The sequence below is a fragment of the Anomaloglossus baeobatrachus genome, chromosome 11, assembly GCF_048569485.1.
Source record: "Anomaloglossus baeobatrachus isolate aAnoBae1 chromosome 11, aAnoBae1.hap1, whole genome shotgun sequence".
NCBI lineage: Eukaryota > Metazoa > Chordata > Amphibia > Anura > Aromobatidae > Anomaloglossus > Anomaloglossus baeobatrachus.
Window position 1 is genome coordinate 119,041,315 of NC_134363.1, and position 18,758 is coordinate 119,060,072.

The window sequence follows — 18,758 nt, forward strand, 5'->3', positions numbered from 1 at the left end:
CTTTACATGCTAGCCATGTCACTGGTGAAAGCACCCGCCCCCATCGGTTGTGCGTCACGGGCAAACCGCTGCCCGTGGCGCACAACATCAATCACTAGGACCCGTCACACGGACTTACCTGCCTAGCAACGTCGCTGTGGCCGGCGAACAGCCTCCTTTCTAAGGGGGCGGTTCGTGCGGCATCATAGCGACGTCACATGGCAGCCGTCCAACAGAAGAGGAGGAGCGGAGAGCAGCCGAAAGAAAGTGACGCCCACTTCATTGCCAGAGGATGCAGGTAAGGTGTTGTTCCTCATTCCTGGGGTGTCACACTCACACGTAGCGATGTGTGCTGCCTCAGGAACGACGAAGAACCTGCGTCCTGCAACAGCAACGATATTTGAGATTAGAACGACGTGTCAACGATCAACGATTAGGTGAGTAATTTTGATCATTAGCAGTCGCTCGTAGCTGTCACACGCAACAACGTCGCTAACGAGGCCGGATGTGCATCACGAATTCTGTGACCCCGACGATATCTTGTTAGCGATGTCGTTGCTTGTAAAGCGCCCTTAAAAATGTAAAACGTTTCCGATTTCACATGTGCTGGAACACATTCACACGCATACTCATTAAAATCTGTATTGATCTTCACACCTCCATGTTTTCACAAGAACCATGTGTACATGTGAACAACACGTGTTTCCATGTGACCAAATGTAGACATGTCCATTTTTTACCATCAGCAGAGATGAAAAGGGCTAATAGAAGTCTATAGGTCCATGATAAACACGTACGGGACAAATGGGTCTTCTCCAATTTTTATAACCAGCATAGGTAAAGAAGACAGCTGGGGGCTGATATTATCAGGCAATGAAGGCCCATGGTTAGTGGGCCCTTCCCAGCATACAAATACCAGACTGCTTTACCCTGGCTCTTCCCAATTGCCCTAGTGTGGTGGACATCGGGGTAATATTTTTGGGGTTGATGTCAGCTGTGTAGTTTCAGCTGGCATCAAACCCAGTGGTTAGTCTATTAGTCACCCCCATTACTAACCCAGTAATATTTTAGAAAAGACACACACTCAAAAAAATAATTAATTTCAATAAACTCTCCCTGAAACTTTCCCTCATTTACCATTTTATAAAAAACTCAAACATATACAATTCAGCCATAGTCCACTGAATCCGGTATGTGTCATATAGATGGCACACATGTACATATGGACAGCACATGGATGACACATATGCACACATGGATGGTCAAAACAGAACATGCCACATGGACGATTTTTTAAATGGACTTGTGAAGGGGCTTAAAAATGAGATTTGTATCCAAAGATTTGTGTCTTCAAAGAGGACCTATAGATTTGATTAGGGGGTCTATATGCAGTACCCATCAGCAGCCACTATATAGTTGATAGAGCTGAGCAGTTCCAGACGCTGCCTGCTGCGAGAATAGCTGATCAGTGGGGGTTCCTGATGTCATATCAGACATTGATGACCCATACTAAAGGGTGCTTTACACGCTGCGACATCGCTAACGATATATCGTCGGGGTCACGGTGTTTGTGACGCACATCTGGCATCGTTAGCGACATCGCAGCGTGTGACACCTTTGAGCGACCTAAAACGATCGCAAAAGACGTAAAAATCGTTGGTATTGGAGAGGTCGCTCCAACGCCAAAAATCGTTGACAGGTGAGCAGCGAGGTTGTTTGTTGTTCCTGCGGTAGCACACATCGCTATGTGTGACACTGCAGGAACGAGGAAACTCACCGTACCTGCGTCCCGCCGGCAATGAGGAAGGAAGGAGGTGGGCGGGATGTTCGTCCCGCTCATCTCCGCCCCTCCTCTGCTATTGGGTGGCCACTTAGTGACGTTGCTATGACGCTGAACGAACCGCCCCCTTAGAAAGGAGGCGGTTCGCCGGTCACAGCGACGTCGCTAGGCAGGTAAGTAGTGTGAAGGGTGATAGCGATGTTGTGCACCATGGGCTGCAATTTGCCCATGTCGCACAACCGACGGGGGCGGGTATGCTCGCTAGCGATATCAGTACCGATATCATAGCGTGTAAAGTACCCTTAAGGATAGACCATCGATGTTAAAGTCATGGACAACCCCTTTAAATTTATATAAACAGGGAAAATTGGGCCAAAGAGAGACTCACAAACAAACCAACAAAAAATAGGGTCATTTACAATGGATAGAAAATGATCTAGCCCCATAATCATAACTCACAAATCTCCAGCCCTAATATCCTCCAGAAACATTTACATTCATGTGTGAACAACATCAACAGTTTGCCTTTTAACTTTGCTTTTCTATGATTATCACCCTAGGCTTTATTTACTTAATGTTCTGAAGTCAAAGGAAAAACCAAAGGTAGAACGAGGGCAGATTTATCAATACTTTTATTTGATGCATCAATTTAGTAGTTAGAGAAAATGGTGCAAATTGCCCCAATTTTATCAGAATGGCACACACAGCGTGATCAGTTTATTGCAGCGTGCTAGGCAGGATAGACACATCTTTCTTGTGTGCTACCTGCCGACAGTATTTCTCTCTAGAATATGTAGTGGATGCCTTTTATAAATTTGCCTAATTTTTCTGAAATGGCAATGTAGACACATAAAGCGCGTAACCTGCATCATTTCATTTTGTGTCCTTTATGTACCCCATTTTTTGATGCACTTTGTAATACTGTAATATTCTGGCTTAGTTAATGTTTCTTCTCTTGTATTGAAAACTGATTATTAATTTTGTAGCAAATAATTTTTCCCAATTTCCTATAGGATGAAAAGGCAGCTGACATTTTAATTGTGTGCACTGACAGAAGTCTCGTTTCCCCTTTTAATGCATTTATTCTGTGTTGTAAGAATAATATATAAATCTGTTTTCAATAGCGTCCATAAGACTGAAATTAAGGAATTTGAGGTTTTTCCTTTTGGCATTGTGCAAAAATGTTATATAATGCGTTCTGCACTTCTGCATCTTCCTTTTCTATCGGCTTCTGCTTCGTGACCTTGGTTTTTCTGCTCTGTCTCTTATGTTTCATAGATTTTAATGCTAGAAAATAAGGAATTTTCTTTTTCACCTTGGTCATAAATCTGAAATACCGCAGTATATATCATATGTCCTTTCTTGTTTGCAGAGTTTTATGGAATGCCCGGATTACCAAAGGGCTTCATGACGATTTGTGTAAAATGCTCCGTGTCTTGGCGCCTCTGGTGCTTCTCCTGTTGTTGCTGATGAAGACCACCGGTAGCCCCCATTCTATTCGAATTGGTAAGTTTACTGCTTAATTGTTGCTCTGCAATATTCCTGACATGATGGTGCGTATGTAATATTTCCAATACATTTCCTTTATAAAATTGTATCCAAATCATTCGAATGCAGTATGATTTTACACTTACTAATGTGCTGTCTGTAGCTTAAATTCCCTTCTATGCCAGTGTAACACCCCGGGGTCGAGGGGGTTTTACCCGACTCGTCGCCGGGCTGGGGGGGCAGATCCTCTGCATCATCACGGGCTGGCCTGGCCCGGTTTCGTGAACTCGAGGCACTAAGGAGGGAGGGAACGCGGTGAACCAGAGGAAGGATGGAGGATGAGGCTAGTGACGATGAGGAAAGTCTTTTTAGATCGTGACGCCACCTGTGGTCTGCAGCCAGAGATGGGCCGCCGCTGTGGGTGCTGGTCTCCGGGGCTGATGGTGAAGGTCGCAGCCGGGATGGTGTCACTCCCCACAGGCGGAGCAAGATTACCCCGGGGAAGATGATGGAGGACGGACGGGGGGGGTGGGGGTAGTCCCCATTGGTGCTGCAGCACTGGGCGACGGTGACAGCAAATGAGAGGCAGAGGCAGGGGCTGCGGTTCCAGGTCTTTTACTCACGGGTAGTTCAGGTGCTGCCCCAGAGTACCGGTCTTTGCAACTATGGGCTCCAGACAATCCCGGATAGTCGGCGGTTGCCGCCGGTGCCCGTGGAAGTCTTTCTAGTGAAGTGTCCCCCATTTGCTATCCGGAACCTGGGCTGAGCCTCCAGCTCCAAGCCACGGGCCCCATGAAGAAAGAGAAACACTTGACTCCCGGGCACAGCTTGGGATAACATCTCGCACAGACAACAGGACAGGAAAGTCTGCTCTAGTGAGTTGGTTGTGCCTACTTCTTACCCCAAGTGGTGCCCGCCCCCAATCGCTAGGACAAGCACTGGGGAAGTCCCACGCTTCATGATGGCTAACCTCCCTTTCTGCCCTAGTCCACCCCCCTGTGGGAAAGCACCTTATTGTTTTATGTGTGTGGTTTTGTGAAGGCACTGGCAGTTAACCCCTTCCTAACCCGGGATTGATATTAACCCTTAAAGGAGGTGCACTATCCTGTGGCGCCTGAAGCCCCAGGGGCGCCACACCAATCTCACGTCTATTTATTTATATTGCTTATATGGCACTAACATATTCGGCGGTGCTGTATAGAGGTTGCTATCATTAAGAACAATCCTTATTACTGTGTTTCCCGAAAATAAGCCCCAGCAGAAATTTTCGGCCTTAAGGGTGCTTTACAGCGATGTTGTGCGCGATGGCACCCGCCCCCGTCGTTCGTGGGAAATTTGATGATCGCTGCCGTAGCGAACATTATCGCTACGGCAGCATCACAAGCACATACCTTTTCAGCGACGTTTCTACGGCGTCACTATGCGGCCACCCAATAGCAGAGGAGAGGCGGAGATGAGCGGCCGAAACATCCCGCCCACCTCCTTCCTTCCTCATTGCCGGTGGACGCAGGTAAGGAGATGTTTGTCGTTCCAGCGGCGTCACACATAGCGATGTGTGATGCCGCAGGAACCTAGCAGCATGAACGACCAACAATATTATGAAAAGGAGCGACGTGTCAACGATCAACGGTTTTTGACATTTTTGCGATCATTGATCGTCGCTCCTTGGTGTCACACGCTGCGATGTCGCTAACGGCGCCGGATGTGTGTCACTAAGATGTGACCCCGACGGTATATTGTTAGCGATGTTGCAGCGTGTAAAGCACCCTTTAGTGGAGCAAAGCTTAAATTTAAGCCCTATCCCGAAAATAAGCCCTAGTTGCAATTCAATAATGAAGTGTCCATGCAGCTAAAAAAACAATACTGCAGGACACTTCATTAAAAAAGCAGGCACCTTCAAAAGAGAAAAGACAGACCCAGGAATCATACTCACCAGCCACCGAGTGGAATGCAGTGGAATGCTAGCACCTGTAGTGAAACCCATCGAGGACCCGCAGTGGAATGTAAACACACATCTGGTGATACTCCACCGCTCCGGGGACTTGGGATGCAGTGGAATGCTGGGACCTATCGTGGAACGCATCGAGGACCTGCGGTGGAATGCACACACATCCATCCGGTGATACTAAACTGCTCCGGGGACCTGGTGCGCAGTGGAACGTGAAAACCTGTAGAGGAACGCATCAAAGACCTGCAGTGTAACGTATACACACATCCGGTGATACCATACTGCTCTGGGGACCCGAGACACAGTGGAATGAAAGGACCTATGGTGGAACGCATCGAGGACCTGAGGTGGAACACCCACATACACACACACACACACACATATCTGGTGATACCACACTGCTCCAGGGATCTGAGACGCAGTGGAATGCGAGGACCTGTGGTGGAACGCATTGAGGACCTGCAGTTCAACGTACACACACATACACACACACACACACATCCGGTGATACCGCACTGCTGCGTGGACCTGGAACACATTGGAATGTGAGGACCTATGGTTGAACGCATTGAGGACCTGCAGTGGAATGCACACACATACATCCGGTGATACTAAACTGCTCCGGGGACCTGGGATGCAGTGGAACGTGAGAACCTGTGTGCACACACACATACACACACCCATCTAGTGATACCATACTGCTCTGGAAACCTAGGACGCAGTGGAACGGGAGCACCTGCAGTGGAATGCATTGAGGACCTGCTGTGGAACGCATTAATGCGTTCCACTGCAGGTCCTTCATGCATTCCACTGCAGGACCTTGATGCATTCCACAGCGTCCCAGGTCCCTTTGCCAGCCGGACCAGTACGATATCACTGGGAGTTTGTGTGTGTGATATTACTGTGATTTGATGTGTGTGTGTGTGTGTGTGTGTGCGTGTAAATGCCGTCTGGAACCAGGAAAGGACTGGTGTGGAGCTCACAAGGACCTGCTGGGAGCACCCACTGTGGATTGTAGGAGGACCTCAAAGCAATGCAGATGTCTTGGAACTATGATTCTCCTTAGCGGTGTCTGCCTTTTTGGAGGGTAAACTTAGCCTAAACCCATGCTTCCCCAAAAATAAGCCCTACCCCGGAAATATGCCCTAATGCATTTTTCAGTGAAAAAATAGTATAAGACAGTGTCTTATTTTTGGGGAAATACGGTTCCTATCCCTAATGGGGTTCACGATTAAATTTCTCCATCTCTCACATGTTAAAGGGCTAATTAATATATCATTATGTTTTTAGAGCGTGGGGGGATAATAGAAAAACACAAAGAAAATGCATTTAAACATGAAAAGAACATACAAACTCCACAGAAATGTTGTCCATAGTCATGTTTGAACCCAAAAAATGAAGCGATGCTAACCTTTGAGCCAACATCATGCTCCTGATGTTGACCTCTTGCATGATATCTCCCCCAGAAGCATATCTAGCTACAGTACTCTGGACATGGTTTACAGCTATGATGCTGGCACACTTGTGGCTCTGCTTGGGTCTATAAAGACATAGGTTTGTTAATCCTCAAAAAAGAAGGAAATACAAATATATACAGACAACACAGTCCTACAGTTAGCAAATAATAATAAAATAATACTACTATAAAAGTAACAAATACCACCCCAATGTTCTTATAGCAATACCACTATATAAAAAACAAACCATACAACCACACTATGACCACATATTACCACCACATAATGATCAATTATTACCACCATATTAATCATTAATGCAAAACACAGTAGAAACACCAATATTACAATCATACAGTGAGAACATAGCAACGGATAAAATTTGTACACTTGCACTCTGTATATCACATACAGTCATATGAAAAAGTTTGGGCACCCCTATTAATGTTAAACTTTTTTCTTTACAACAATTTGGGTTTTTGCAACAGCTATTTCAGTTTCATATATCTAATAACTGATGGACTGAGTAATATTTCTGGATTGAAATGAGGTTTATTGTACTAACAGAAAATGTGCAATCCGCATTTAAACAAATTTGACTGGTCCAAAAGTATGGGCACCCTTATCAATTTCTTGATTTGAACACTCCTAACTACTTTTTACTGACTTACTCACTCACTCACTGAATGAATTTAAGAGAGGAATGGATGCTTTTCTTGATAGCAAAAGTATAGAAGGTTATAAATAGCATAATCTTACAGGTAGATAGAAGAGCGACCAAGATTATTAGAGGAATGGGTGGGCTGCAATACCAAGACAGGTTATTAAACTTGGGGTTATTTAGTTTGGAAAAACAAAGGCTTAGGGGGATCTAATCACAATGTATAAACATATGAGGGGACAGTACAGAGCCCTATCCAAAGATCTCTTTACACCTAGGCCTGCGACTGGAACACGGGAGCATCCGCTACGTCTTGAGGAAAGAAGGTTTAATCATAATCACAGACGAGGATTCTTTACTGTACGAGCAGTGAGACTATGGAACTCTCTGCCGCATGATGTTGTGATGAGTGATTCACTACTAACAATTAAGCAGAGCCTGGATGCCTTTCTTGAAAAATATAATATTACCAGTTATGTATATTAGATTTTATGACAGAGTGTTGATCCAGGGAACTAGTCTGATTGCCGTATGTGGAGTCAGGAAGGAATTTTTTCCCCATTGGAGCTTATTTGACACATTGGGTTTTTTTTGCCTTCCTCTGGATCAACATGTTAGGCTACGGGTTGAACTAGATGGACTTAGAGTCTCCCTTCAACCTTAAAAACTATGAAACTACTAAAGCACTAAATTGGTTTTGTAATCTCATTGAGCTTTGAACTTCATAGGCAGGTGTATCCAATCATGAGAAAAGGTATTAAAGGTGGCCACTTGCAAGTTGTTCTCCTATTTGAATCTCCTATGAAGAGTGGCATCATGGGCTCCTCAAAACAACTCTCAAATGATCTGAAAAAAGATTACTCAATATTGTTGTTCAGGGGAAGGTACAAAAAGTTGACTCAGAGATTTAAACTGTCAGTTTCCACTGTGAGGAACATAGTAAGGAAATGGAAGAACACAGGTACAGTTCTTGTTAAGCCCAGAAGTGGCAGGCCAAGAAAAATATCAGAAAGGCAGAGAAGAAGAATGGTGAGAACAGTCAAGGACAATCCACAGACCACCTCCAAAGACCTGCAGCATCATCTTGCTGCAGATAGTGTCAATGTGCATCAGTCAACAATACAGCGCACCACACAAGGAGAAGCTGTATGGGAGAGTGATGCTAAAGAATCCGTTTCTGCAAGCACGCCACAAACAGAGTCGCCTGAGGTATGCAAACGCACATTTGGACAAGCCAGTTACATTTTGGAAGAAGCTCCTGTGGACTGATGAAACAAAGATTGAGTTGTTTGGTCATACAAAAAGGCGTTATGCATGGAGGCAAAAAACACGGCATTACAAGAAAAGCACTTGCTACCCACAGTAAAATTTGGTAGAGATTCCATCATGCTTTGGGGCTGTGTGGCCAATGCCGGCACCGGGAATCTTGTTAAAGTTGAGGGTCGCATGGATTTAACTCAGTATCAGCAGATTCTTGACAATAATGTGCAAGAATCAGTGACGAAGTTGAAGTTACGCAGGGGATGGATATTTCAGCAAGACAATGATCCAAAACACCGCTCCAAATCTACTCAGGCATTCATGCAGAGGAACAATTACAATGTTCTGGAATGGCCATCCCAGTCCCTAGACCTGAATATCATTGAACATCTGTGGGATGATTTGAAGTGTGCTGTCCATGCTCGGCGACCATCAAACTTAACTGAACAGGAATTGTTTTGTAAACAGGAATGGTGAAATATACCTTCATCCAGGATCCAGGAACTCATTAAAAGCTACGGGAGGCGACTAGAGGCTGTTATTTTTGCAAAAGGAGGATCTACAAAATATTAATGTCACTTTTATGTTGAGGTGCCCATACTTTTGCACCGGTCAAATTTTGTTTAAATGCACATTTTCTGTTAGTACAATAAACCTCATTTCAATCCAAAAATATTACTCAGTCCATCAGTTATTAGATATATGAAACTGAAATAGCTGTTGCAAAAACCCAAATTGTTATGAAGAAAAAAGGTTAACATTAATAGGGGTGCCCAAACTTTTTCATATGACTGTATGTGTTTATTGTACAGATATATCCAGTAACGCTTTTTTGAAGCTCATGACTATAATCATTGTAGTGTAATAAATTCTAGTGTCATTTAATTCTACTGGAATATTAATGTAAATTCACCACAATGCAGATTTTTCTAAATTTGCTTCCTCTCGGATTCAGAAAAATAGCGGTTAATGGCTGCCAATATTTTGAACAGTAGCGATCCATTGAAAGGTTAAAAAACAAAAAAAACTTATACTCTCCTTACCACTCACTTCTCCGGCCCCTCCGCTCCTCCTCTCACGGTCTTCTTATCACCACTGGTAAGTGCTGAAATTCCAGACTCTGAAGAGACTCGGGAAGGTTGTACACATGTGCGCACCAGGTCACAGCACACGTCATGATGTTATGGCCTGTGGTGCTATTGTTCAGAACCCTTGCGAGAATTCAGTGCTTGTGGCAGTGATAAGAACATGGTCACGTCTCCACCAGAGTCCGCTCCTGAGACTTCTGCTTCCATCACCAGGTGTCGCCATATTCCTGGACAGTGTTGGTGATAGGGAAGGAGTCCTTAACAGTGGCTCTGGTGGGCACAGGCTCCTCTCTTCCACTAAGCTGGATTTCACTTGGACCTGCAACACCACTGGCTGACTGTGGTTGCCTGTGCCTTCCAGCTGATGTTACCACCTTTCAGCCACTGCCAATGGAAAGGCACCACACCCTTCTTATTCCTCCTTCTGTCTACCAGATATAGTCTTGAAGTTTTACTGCTGCGGCCCTGGTTCACACTCTGCCCCTATACTATTGATCTCCTTGTTTTGACCTCTGCCTGTTCTCTGACCACTCACTTGCCTGCCGTTTTTGTACTTTGCTACCATCTCTGGTTTTCACTTTAGCCTGATTTCCAACTACTCTCTTGCCTGCAGATTTTGTCTCTTTTTGTATTTTGTACCTCCTGGTTTTTACTCTGCCTCATGACTACTCTTCTCTGGATTGCAACCTTCCATAGGCAGCGATCTCCTGGACCCTATAGTAATTCCAGTTCCCTATACAGACGTTAAAGGGTTTTGGAGTTCTCAGGATCCTGCTGAGTGGGCGGTTAGCATCTAGTCTGTCCGTGACAGCTATCCTGAGACTGTGGTCCTAGGCAGATGTGTCGCCCAGGGAAGGGGGTACTCGGCCCCAGGCGGTTGCAAACAGCAATGTCACTTCAGGTGGCCATTGCCCGCTCCTTTTTCCTGGGGACGCTTAATAAAAGGGGGTATTGACAGGGGATAATAGAGTTAATGTTCGTGACGCCACCTGCGTGTTGTGGTTAAGAATGGAGAACTGCCGCTGCACAATGTGGGTACTCCTAGGGATAGTGATAGTGGCAGCTATGGTGGTAGGCCCTCCGCAGGTAGGGCTGTGCCTTTGAGATGTATGGTGTATAATGATGGAGACCACACCAGGTTAATTTTAACAATCTCTACTCACATGGACCCTCGGCTTGCTGGTTCTGGCCCCTGTATTGCCATTGCCAGATAGTGACTCAGGTTGCTCTTTCCCCGGCACTCTCAGTGTGGTTGAGACCCCGAAGCTTGGAACTTTGGGGGTCCCCCGACTGTGATACAGCAGTCTGTCCATTCGGCAGGCAGTACGGACCCTGCGGGGAGGTAAGTGTCCGAACCCCGATCCTAGTTTACTGCTGAAGCCCCCGGATCAGAAAGGTCAATGAGGCCCTGGAGAACCCCCACCGTGCAGGTATTTGCTAAACAGTCTAAAACTTGCGCTTGACCTAGGGCCTTGTGCCCCATACGTTCTCAGATTGCAGTGGGGCTCCCTCGTACCGTCCCTGGGGTATTGACTCCTGCCCAGAGGTACTCGCTTGTGCTGGCTGGCAATCTGACTCCCGTGCCTCTGAGTCACCGTTACACAGACCCAGCTAGAGGCACGTCTGCTCTCCTCACTACATTCTGACAGACTGCTTCCTGTTCTCTCGCAGACTGGCCTGCCCCCTCCCACCAGGTGGTCTAGTCCCTGGGTTCGCTCTGCCTACTGGGTGGCCCTCCCACTAGCCCTGGTGTGAGTGGCAACTGGGATTTTTAGGTGTGTGTTGCTGTTGCTGGAACTGGTGTTACACGTCCCAGGAGGTAGGTCCTGCATCCCCAAGAGGATGCAGTTCCCTGTAGTGCCCTGAGGGTCTCAGGGGCGCTACACAGACATCAGAAATATGATGAAGATACTGGACACGTGAGAGGAGGAACTGGACACGTGACGGTGGAGCAGAGGGCTGGGGAAGTGAGCGGTGAAGTGACTATAAGTATTTTTTTTAACATCTTATGGTTATTATACTCTGGGAACTGGAGAGAACTCAGAGTATAATAAGGGATGTTCTATTCGATGAGAACGACTTCTCTGCAAATCAAATTTTCAAGTAAAATCTGTGCAAACAGACGAATACTGTTCTCTAGTACTCATTGATTTCCCCTGATCTTCTCCAGCCACCTCAGAGCGCCATGAAAAATTCTTCTTGTTTCTGCAGAATGTAACACTCAGAAATGTTTGGCTCATCATCACCTTTTCAGTATCCCCCTCCTCCATTTCCTGCTTTTAATACTTTTAAACAAACTTTATAAGGCTCTGCATTGTAATAATTCCACCTCCATTTCCACACAAGATTTGTGTCCCCAAAATTAACAGTTCACCCCTTGTACCTTCAAAGTTATATATTGTGCTTCCTCTATGCCTCCAGACAGTAATAGTGCCCCCATTCAGGTCATGTCACATTTTTAATGTCCCCTTTTTGTCCTATAGCATAATTATCTCCTCCTTTTTGCCCCGTTACAATATTTGTCTCCCATGTCATGCCCCCATACAATAATTAGCTCCCATGTAATTCCCCCATACAATAATTATCTCCCATGTTTTGCCCCATACAAAAATTATCTTCCATGTTTTGACCCATACAATAATTAAATCCCGTGTTTTTCCCTCATACAATAATTATCTCCCATGTCATGCCCCCATACAAAAATTATCTCCCATATTTTGCCCCATACAATAAATACATCCCATGTCTTACCCTCATACAATAATTATCTCCCATGTTTTCCCCATACAATAATTATCTCCCACGTTATGCTCTGTGAGACTGTGACCGGGGTTATCTATGACGGCCGGTATGTCTCGCCCCGGTTGTGCTCACTCCATGATAGGAAGTGAATCCACTATAGGGTTAATGCTGTTTCCCTACAGGCTGAGGGAAGGGTTAAATAGATTCAGGAACAAGGGCAGGTGTGCCGGGTGTGAGGGAGTGAACACAACTCCCTGAGTTTTTCTGCTGGAGAGGCACATGTATTGTGTTATGGACTTTTGTTTTGGACATTAAACCGTGTGCTGTGAACCTTAATGCCTGGATCCCGTGTCTTCTGCTGCGCAGCCGACCACGCTACCTCACATATGGTGGAGAATCGGCGGGCATGACAGCCGGTGAGGTGTAGCATCCATTCCTGGTGACCCAGTAGCACATGTCCTGGATTCGAGCGGCTATACTACAGCCCAAACCCGGCGACGCCATGGAGGACATACTAAAGCATTTGGCTCAGGCTAATGCACAGCAGCAACAAACCAATGCACACCTGCTCCAATCCTTGCAAATGCAGGAAAAAAAATTCCAAGAACAGATGGATCAGGCCAATGCACGTCAGCAGCAATCCTTGCAAGTGCACCAAGAACAGATGGAGCAGGCCAATGCACGTCAGCAGCAAGCCTTGCAATTGCAGGAAAAAAGGCACCAAGAACAGATGGTTCTCCTGGCCAAGTCGATCCGTGCCAGACCGGCAGCAACAACCCCGGGACCGGATGACGACGGCAGCGTCCGGAAAGCGGTGAGACAAGCGTTGCAAAAGATGACCCCGGGTGATGATGTGGAAGCGTTCCTGGCGGTGTTTGAGCGGGTGGCCGAGCGGGAAAAGCTGCCGACCCCGCAGTGGGCTGAGGTATTGTCGCCCTATCTGACGGGGGAACCCCAAAAAGCGTACCTGGACCTCTGTACCGAGGACGCCATTGACTATGTGACCCTGAAAGCCGAAATACTGGCTCGGTTGGGGGTGAATACCTATGTACGGGCTCAGCGGGTAAATCAGTGGTTCTTTGAGGAAGCCAAACCCGTACGCTCCCAGGCCTATGACTTGTTGCATCTTGTAAAAAAGTGGTTGCAGCCTGACACTCTGAGCCCGGCGCAAATGGTGGAAAGGGTAGTAGTGGATCGTTTTGTGCGCACTTTACCCGTCACCGTTCAACGGTGGGTCGGACAGGGTGACCCGAGTACCCTGGACCAATTAGTGTCTCTGGTAGAGCGGCATGTGGCTACACAGGACTTGATACGGGACACTGAGACTTTGCGTACCGCCCGTCGGTCCGGCCCCTCCAGGCCTAGAGTCAAGGACCCACCGCTGACAACGGTGCAGGAGTCCCCTACCGTCCCGTCTGAGGCCGTGGCCACCATTCCTGAGGTCCGGAAGGTTCTGTACCCTAAACGACAACCCGTCAAGGGGGTTTCCGTCCCCATTAGATGTTGGCGGTGCCAGCGGGTGGGACATATGGAAGCCCAGTGTCCACTCACCACGGAGCCCATGGATTGTGGGGTTACCCGGCGGGGTTCAATGTATGCTCAGGTGGTGTGTACCGCTGACCGGGTCTCCCCAGAGACGGAGCCCCACTTGTGCCAAATACAGGTGAATGGATGTCCGGTTACAGGATTGTTGGATTCCGGAAGCTTAGTGACCCTTGTGCGATCCACCTTGAGGGCTAAAGTAAAGACCACAGGACGCACCGTGGGGGTGGTTTGCATACATGGGGACCGCCGCGACTATCCCACGGGGATTGTCACCATCACAGCACCTTGCGGGCAGGTGCAACATGAGGTGGGACTTCTTACCACTCTTCCTTATGACGTGATCCTAGGAAGGGATCTGCCCTATTTTTGGACTTTGTGGAGGGGACCCCCTAAGTCCCCTCAGATATCGGTTGATCCGGGACCTGAGCCCTACAATCCTGAATCCGGGACACCTGCCGTAGGGGTCACCATGTTAGGGACAGAGTGTGAACCCGGTAGGTCACCCCTAGAGGTATTGGCAGGAGAGGCTGAGACGGTCGAGCCCATCCCGGAGTTGGAGGCGTCCCCGGATACGTTTGGGACAGCCCAACTCCAGGACCCTACGTTGATACATGCCCGGAGTCGGGTGACAGTAGTTGACGGGGTGGCACAGCTGCCCGGTGCCCAGGTAAGGTACCCCCATTTCGCTCTTAAGCAGGATTTACTCTACCGGGTAGATGAAATACGGGGCGTGGGGGTAGAACAGTTGGTGGTGCCCCAGCCGCATCGCCGGCGGGTCCTCGACTTGGCTCATAAACACCTGATGAGTGGCCACCTAGGGGTCAAGAAAACGCAGGAGCGAATATTGCAAAGGTTCTATTGGCCCGGGGTCTTTGGGGAGGTAAAACGGTTCTGCGAAACCTGCCCGGAGTGTCAGCTTACCGCACCCCTGACCCATTTTCGCAGTCCGTTGGTACCGTTACCCATTATAGAAGTCCCGTTTGAACGGATAGGGATGGATCTGGTGGGGCCCCTCGTAAAGTCCGCTCGAGGGCACCAACACATCCTAGTGATCGTTGACTATGCCACCCGGTATCCCGAGGCGATACCTCTCAGACATACTGCAGCAAAGCTTATAGCTCGGGAGTTGTTTGCTGTGTTCTGCCAGGTGGGGTTGCCCAAGGAGATCCTTACGGATCAGGGGACCCCATTCATGTCTAAAGTGACCAAAGAGCTATGTCGGCTACTCCAGATCAAGCAGTTGCGTACGTCTGTGTATCATCCTCAAACGGACGGTTTAGTCGAGCGTTTCAATAAAACCCTGAAAACCATGCTTAGAAGGGTGATTTCAAAAGACGGGAAAGACTGGGATATGATGCTTCCCTATTTGATGTTTGCCATACGAGATTTGCCACAGGCATCCACGGGGTTTTCGCCTTTTGAATTGTTATACGGGCGACATCCCCGGGGATTGTTGGACCTGGCAAAAGAAACATGGGAACAAGAGCCCACCCCCCATAAAAGTGTGATCGAACACATTTTAGGTATGCAGAACCGCATAAGCGTGGTCATGCCAATTGTGAAGGAGCATTTACAGGAGGCTCAGGCCGCGCAAAGCGGCCGCTACAATAGACAAGCCACCGTGCGGACCTTTAAACCCGGGGATCGGGTGTTGGTATTAATCCCCACGGCGGAGAGTAAATTCCTGGCTCAGTGGCAAGGCCCCTACGAGATAAAGGAAAGAGTCGGGGTGGTTAACTATAAAGTATTGCAGCCCAGTAGGCGGAAACCTGAACAAATATACCATGTCAACCTTTTAAAACCTTGGCAGGAACGGGAAAGCCTGATGGCTGTTTTTTCCCCACCTCCCTCCTCTTCGGGTCGTTCACATCCGGCTCCAGCGACCTCCGGAGAGGACGAACCGGAAGTAAGGATTGGAGAAGCCCTCACCAAGACTCAGAGGCGAGAGGCCAGACGGTTGGTTCAGCAGAACCCCGATGTCTTCTCCGAGCTGCCCGGTAGGACCAGTCTGATACGACATGATATTGTCACCGAGCCCCACCTGAAGGTACGCCTGAAGTCATACCGGGTACCGGAGGCTCGACGACAAGCCATATCGGAGGAAGTAAAGACAATGTTACGCCTGGGGGTCATCGAAAAATCCCGGAGTGAATGGGCTAGTCCGATTGTCCTAATACCAAAACCCGATGGCTCCTTAAGGTTCTGCAATGACTTTAGGAGATTGAACGAAATATCCAAGTTCGATCTCTACCCCATGCCCCGGGTGGATGAGCTGATTGATAGGCTGGGACAGGCGCGATATTTTACCACGCTCGACCTGACCAAGGGGTACTGGCAGGTGCCACTAACAGAGTCCGCCAAGGAGAAAACCGCTTTTGTTACGCCGGAGGGTCTCTTCCAGTATGTTGTCTTGCCTTTTGGGTTACATGGCGCTCCGGCCACGTTCCAGAGGTTGATGGACTTAGTGCTGGAACCCCACCAGGCGTATGCATCGGCGTACCTTGATGACATCATTATTTACAGCTCCGATTGGCAGACCCACTTGGAACAGGTACAAGCGGTGGTGGACGCGCTTCGAACAGCCGGATTGACAGCCAATCCCAAGAAATGTGCGTTGGGACTCACGGAAGCCCACTACTTGGGCTACGTGATAGGCTAAGGAGTGATTAAGCCCCAAATTAACAAGGTTGAGGCGATCCAGAAGTGGCCTAGACCCCTGACCACGAAGCAGGTTAGGGCCTTCCTGGGTATCGTGGGGTACTACAGGAGGTTTGTAAAGGATTTTGCGGGACTATCAGCCCCCTTGACGGACCTTCTCAAAGGCAAGAAGTCCGTCATGGTGCGCTGGACTCCGCAGGCCGAGGACTCCTTCCGGGCCCTGAAGGAGGTCCTGTGCGGACAGCCCGTTCTGGTCAACCCTGATTTCCGGAAGGAGTTCATTGTACAGACTGACGCCTCGGAGGTCGGCCTGGGGGCAGTGCTGTCTCAGGTGGTTCAGGGGGAGGAACACCCCGTCACCTTCTTGAGTAGGAAGCTCACCCCTCCCGAGCGGAATTATAGCGTAGTGGAGAAGGAGTGCCTGGCGATCAAGTGGGCCTTGGAGTCCCTACGCTATTACCTGCTGGGACGGCAGTTTCGCTTGGTGACGGATCACTCTCCACTGGTCTGGATGAGGTCCGCCAAGGAACGGAATGCCCGGGTTACCCGGTGGTTCCTTTCTCTGCAGAACTTCCGGTTTACGGTTGAACACCGGGCCGGTAGGTTGCAGGGCAACGCCGATGCCTTGTCCCGCGGCCCGTGTTTGATGGCTGGAGTTCAACCCCGCACGCTTGAACTGAGGGGGGGGGTATGTGAGACTGTGACCGGGGTTATCTATGACGGCCGGTATGTCTCGCCCCGGTTGTGCTCACTCCATGATAGGAAGTGAATCCACTATAGGGTTAATGCTGTTTCCCTACAGGCTGAGGGAAGGGTTAAATAGATTCAGGAACAAGGGCAGGTGTGCCGGGTGTGAGGGAGTGAACACAACTCCCTGAGTTTTTCTGCTGGAGAGGCACATGTATTGTGTTATGGACTTTTGTTTTGGACATTAAACCGTGTGCTGTGAACCTTAATGCCTGGATCCCGTGTCTTCTGCTGCACAGCCGACCACGCTACCTCACAGCTCCCATACAATAATTATATCCCATGTTTTGCCCCATACAATAATTATCTCCCATGTTATGCTCCCATACAATAATTATATCCCATGTTTTGCCCCATACAATAATTATCTCCCATGTTTTGCCCCCATACAATAATTATATCCCTTTATTCCTTTGTACAATTATTATGCTCCCACCTTGTACCCTAATACATTAAATTATGACCCCATACAATAATTTTGCCACTTTTTGTGCCAACATACAAGTATGCTCTATTTATGCCCCCCTTTTTGAACCATACAAAAATTATGCCCCCTTTATAATGTGCCTCTTTGTGTGTCCTCTATAACAATTTCCCCCATTGTGCCTTTTGTGCTCAGATATTCATTTTAATAACAATAAAAAAAAAGTAAAATCAAGCTAAACTCACCTCATTCCCACGTTGAGCAGAAAGATCCTCTTCCTTCTTGCAGCCTGGCACAAGCGGCACAGTGAAGTAACGTCATTGCACCACCAGAAGGTCTTTTTGCACTCCTGGTCATTGGTAGGCCGTAGGCTTAAAGCAGCGTATGAGTTACCAGAGTAAGTGGTGGAGCAGGGAAATGATGGCTCTCTGCTCCATCAGAGTTTTTAACTGTGTCTGTGGGGATCAAGGAAGACCCCCTTGAGTTCCAGGTCCAGTGTGCGACCACGATCATTAAACCTCTGCTCCTTTTCACCTTTAAATGTGAAAGATAACAAATCATATCCTATTTTCTCGCTGCTTTACCCATTCCTCTCTCATTTTCTCTAGAATGTGTAGGTGTCACATGCTGGGCGGCAGTCAACAGATCATGCAGTGTCAGTAAGCAGCAGAATAATGTCTCAGTATCAAATACTTCCTGTCTTTGAGGACTTTGAGTAATGACAGCACTACTTTAAACTTTATAATAGAGGAGCATGCAGGCAGTTGTAAGTCTCAAGCAGCATGTAAACAACTGTGTGGCACAGAGTTGAGCAGGAGAATAAAACTAAAAAATAATTACTTACTAGAGCTGAGCGAATCGAGTTACAAGAACCTGACCAGTGGCCATATCAGTATTCTATGGCCGCTGCACGGAAACCATGCATACCGCCTACTGCCCAGCAGACAATAGAACAAAGAGCACTCATATGTGAATCGGCTT

General features: G+C 47.8%; 1 protein-coding gene across 4 annotated transcripts in view; it reads left to right on the forward strand.

The window, feature by feature from the left end:
- GRIK4 (glutamate ionotropic receptor kainate type subunit 4) overlaps positions 1-18,758 on the forward strand; it is a 564,520-nt gene that overhangs the window by 216,636 nt on the left and 329,126 nt on the right. For all 4 annotated transcript variants that reach the window (XM_075328390.1, XM_075328391.1, XM_075328388.1 and 1 more), the window contains exon 2: positions 3,132-3,265. In XM_075328390.1, coding sequence (XP_075184505.1) covers positions 3,184-3,265 — 82 coding nt within the window. In that variant the 5' untranslated portion in view covers positions 3,132-3,183. The remainder of the gene's footprint in view (positions 1-3,131; positions 3,266-18,758) is intronic.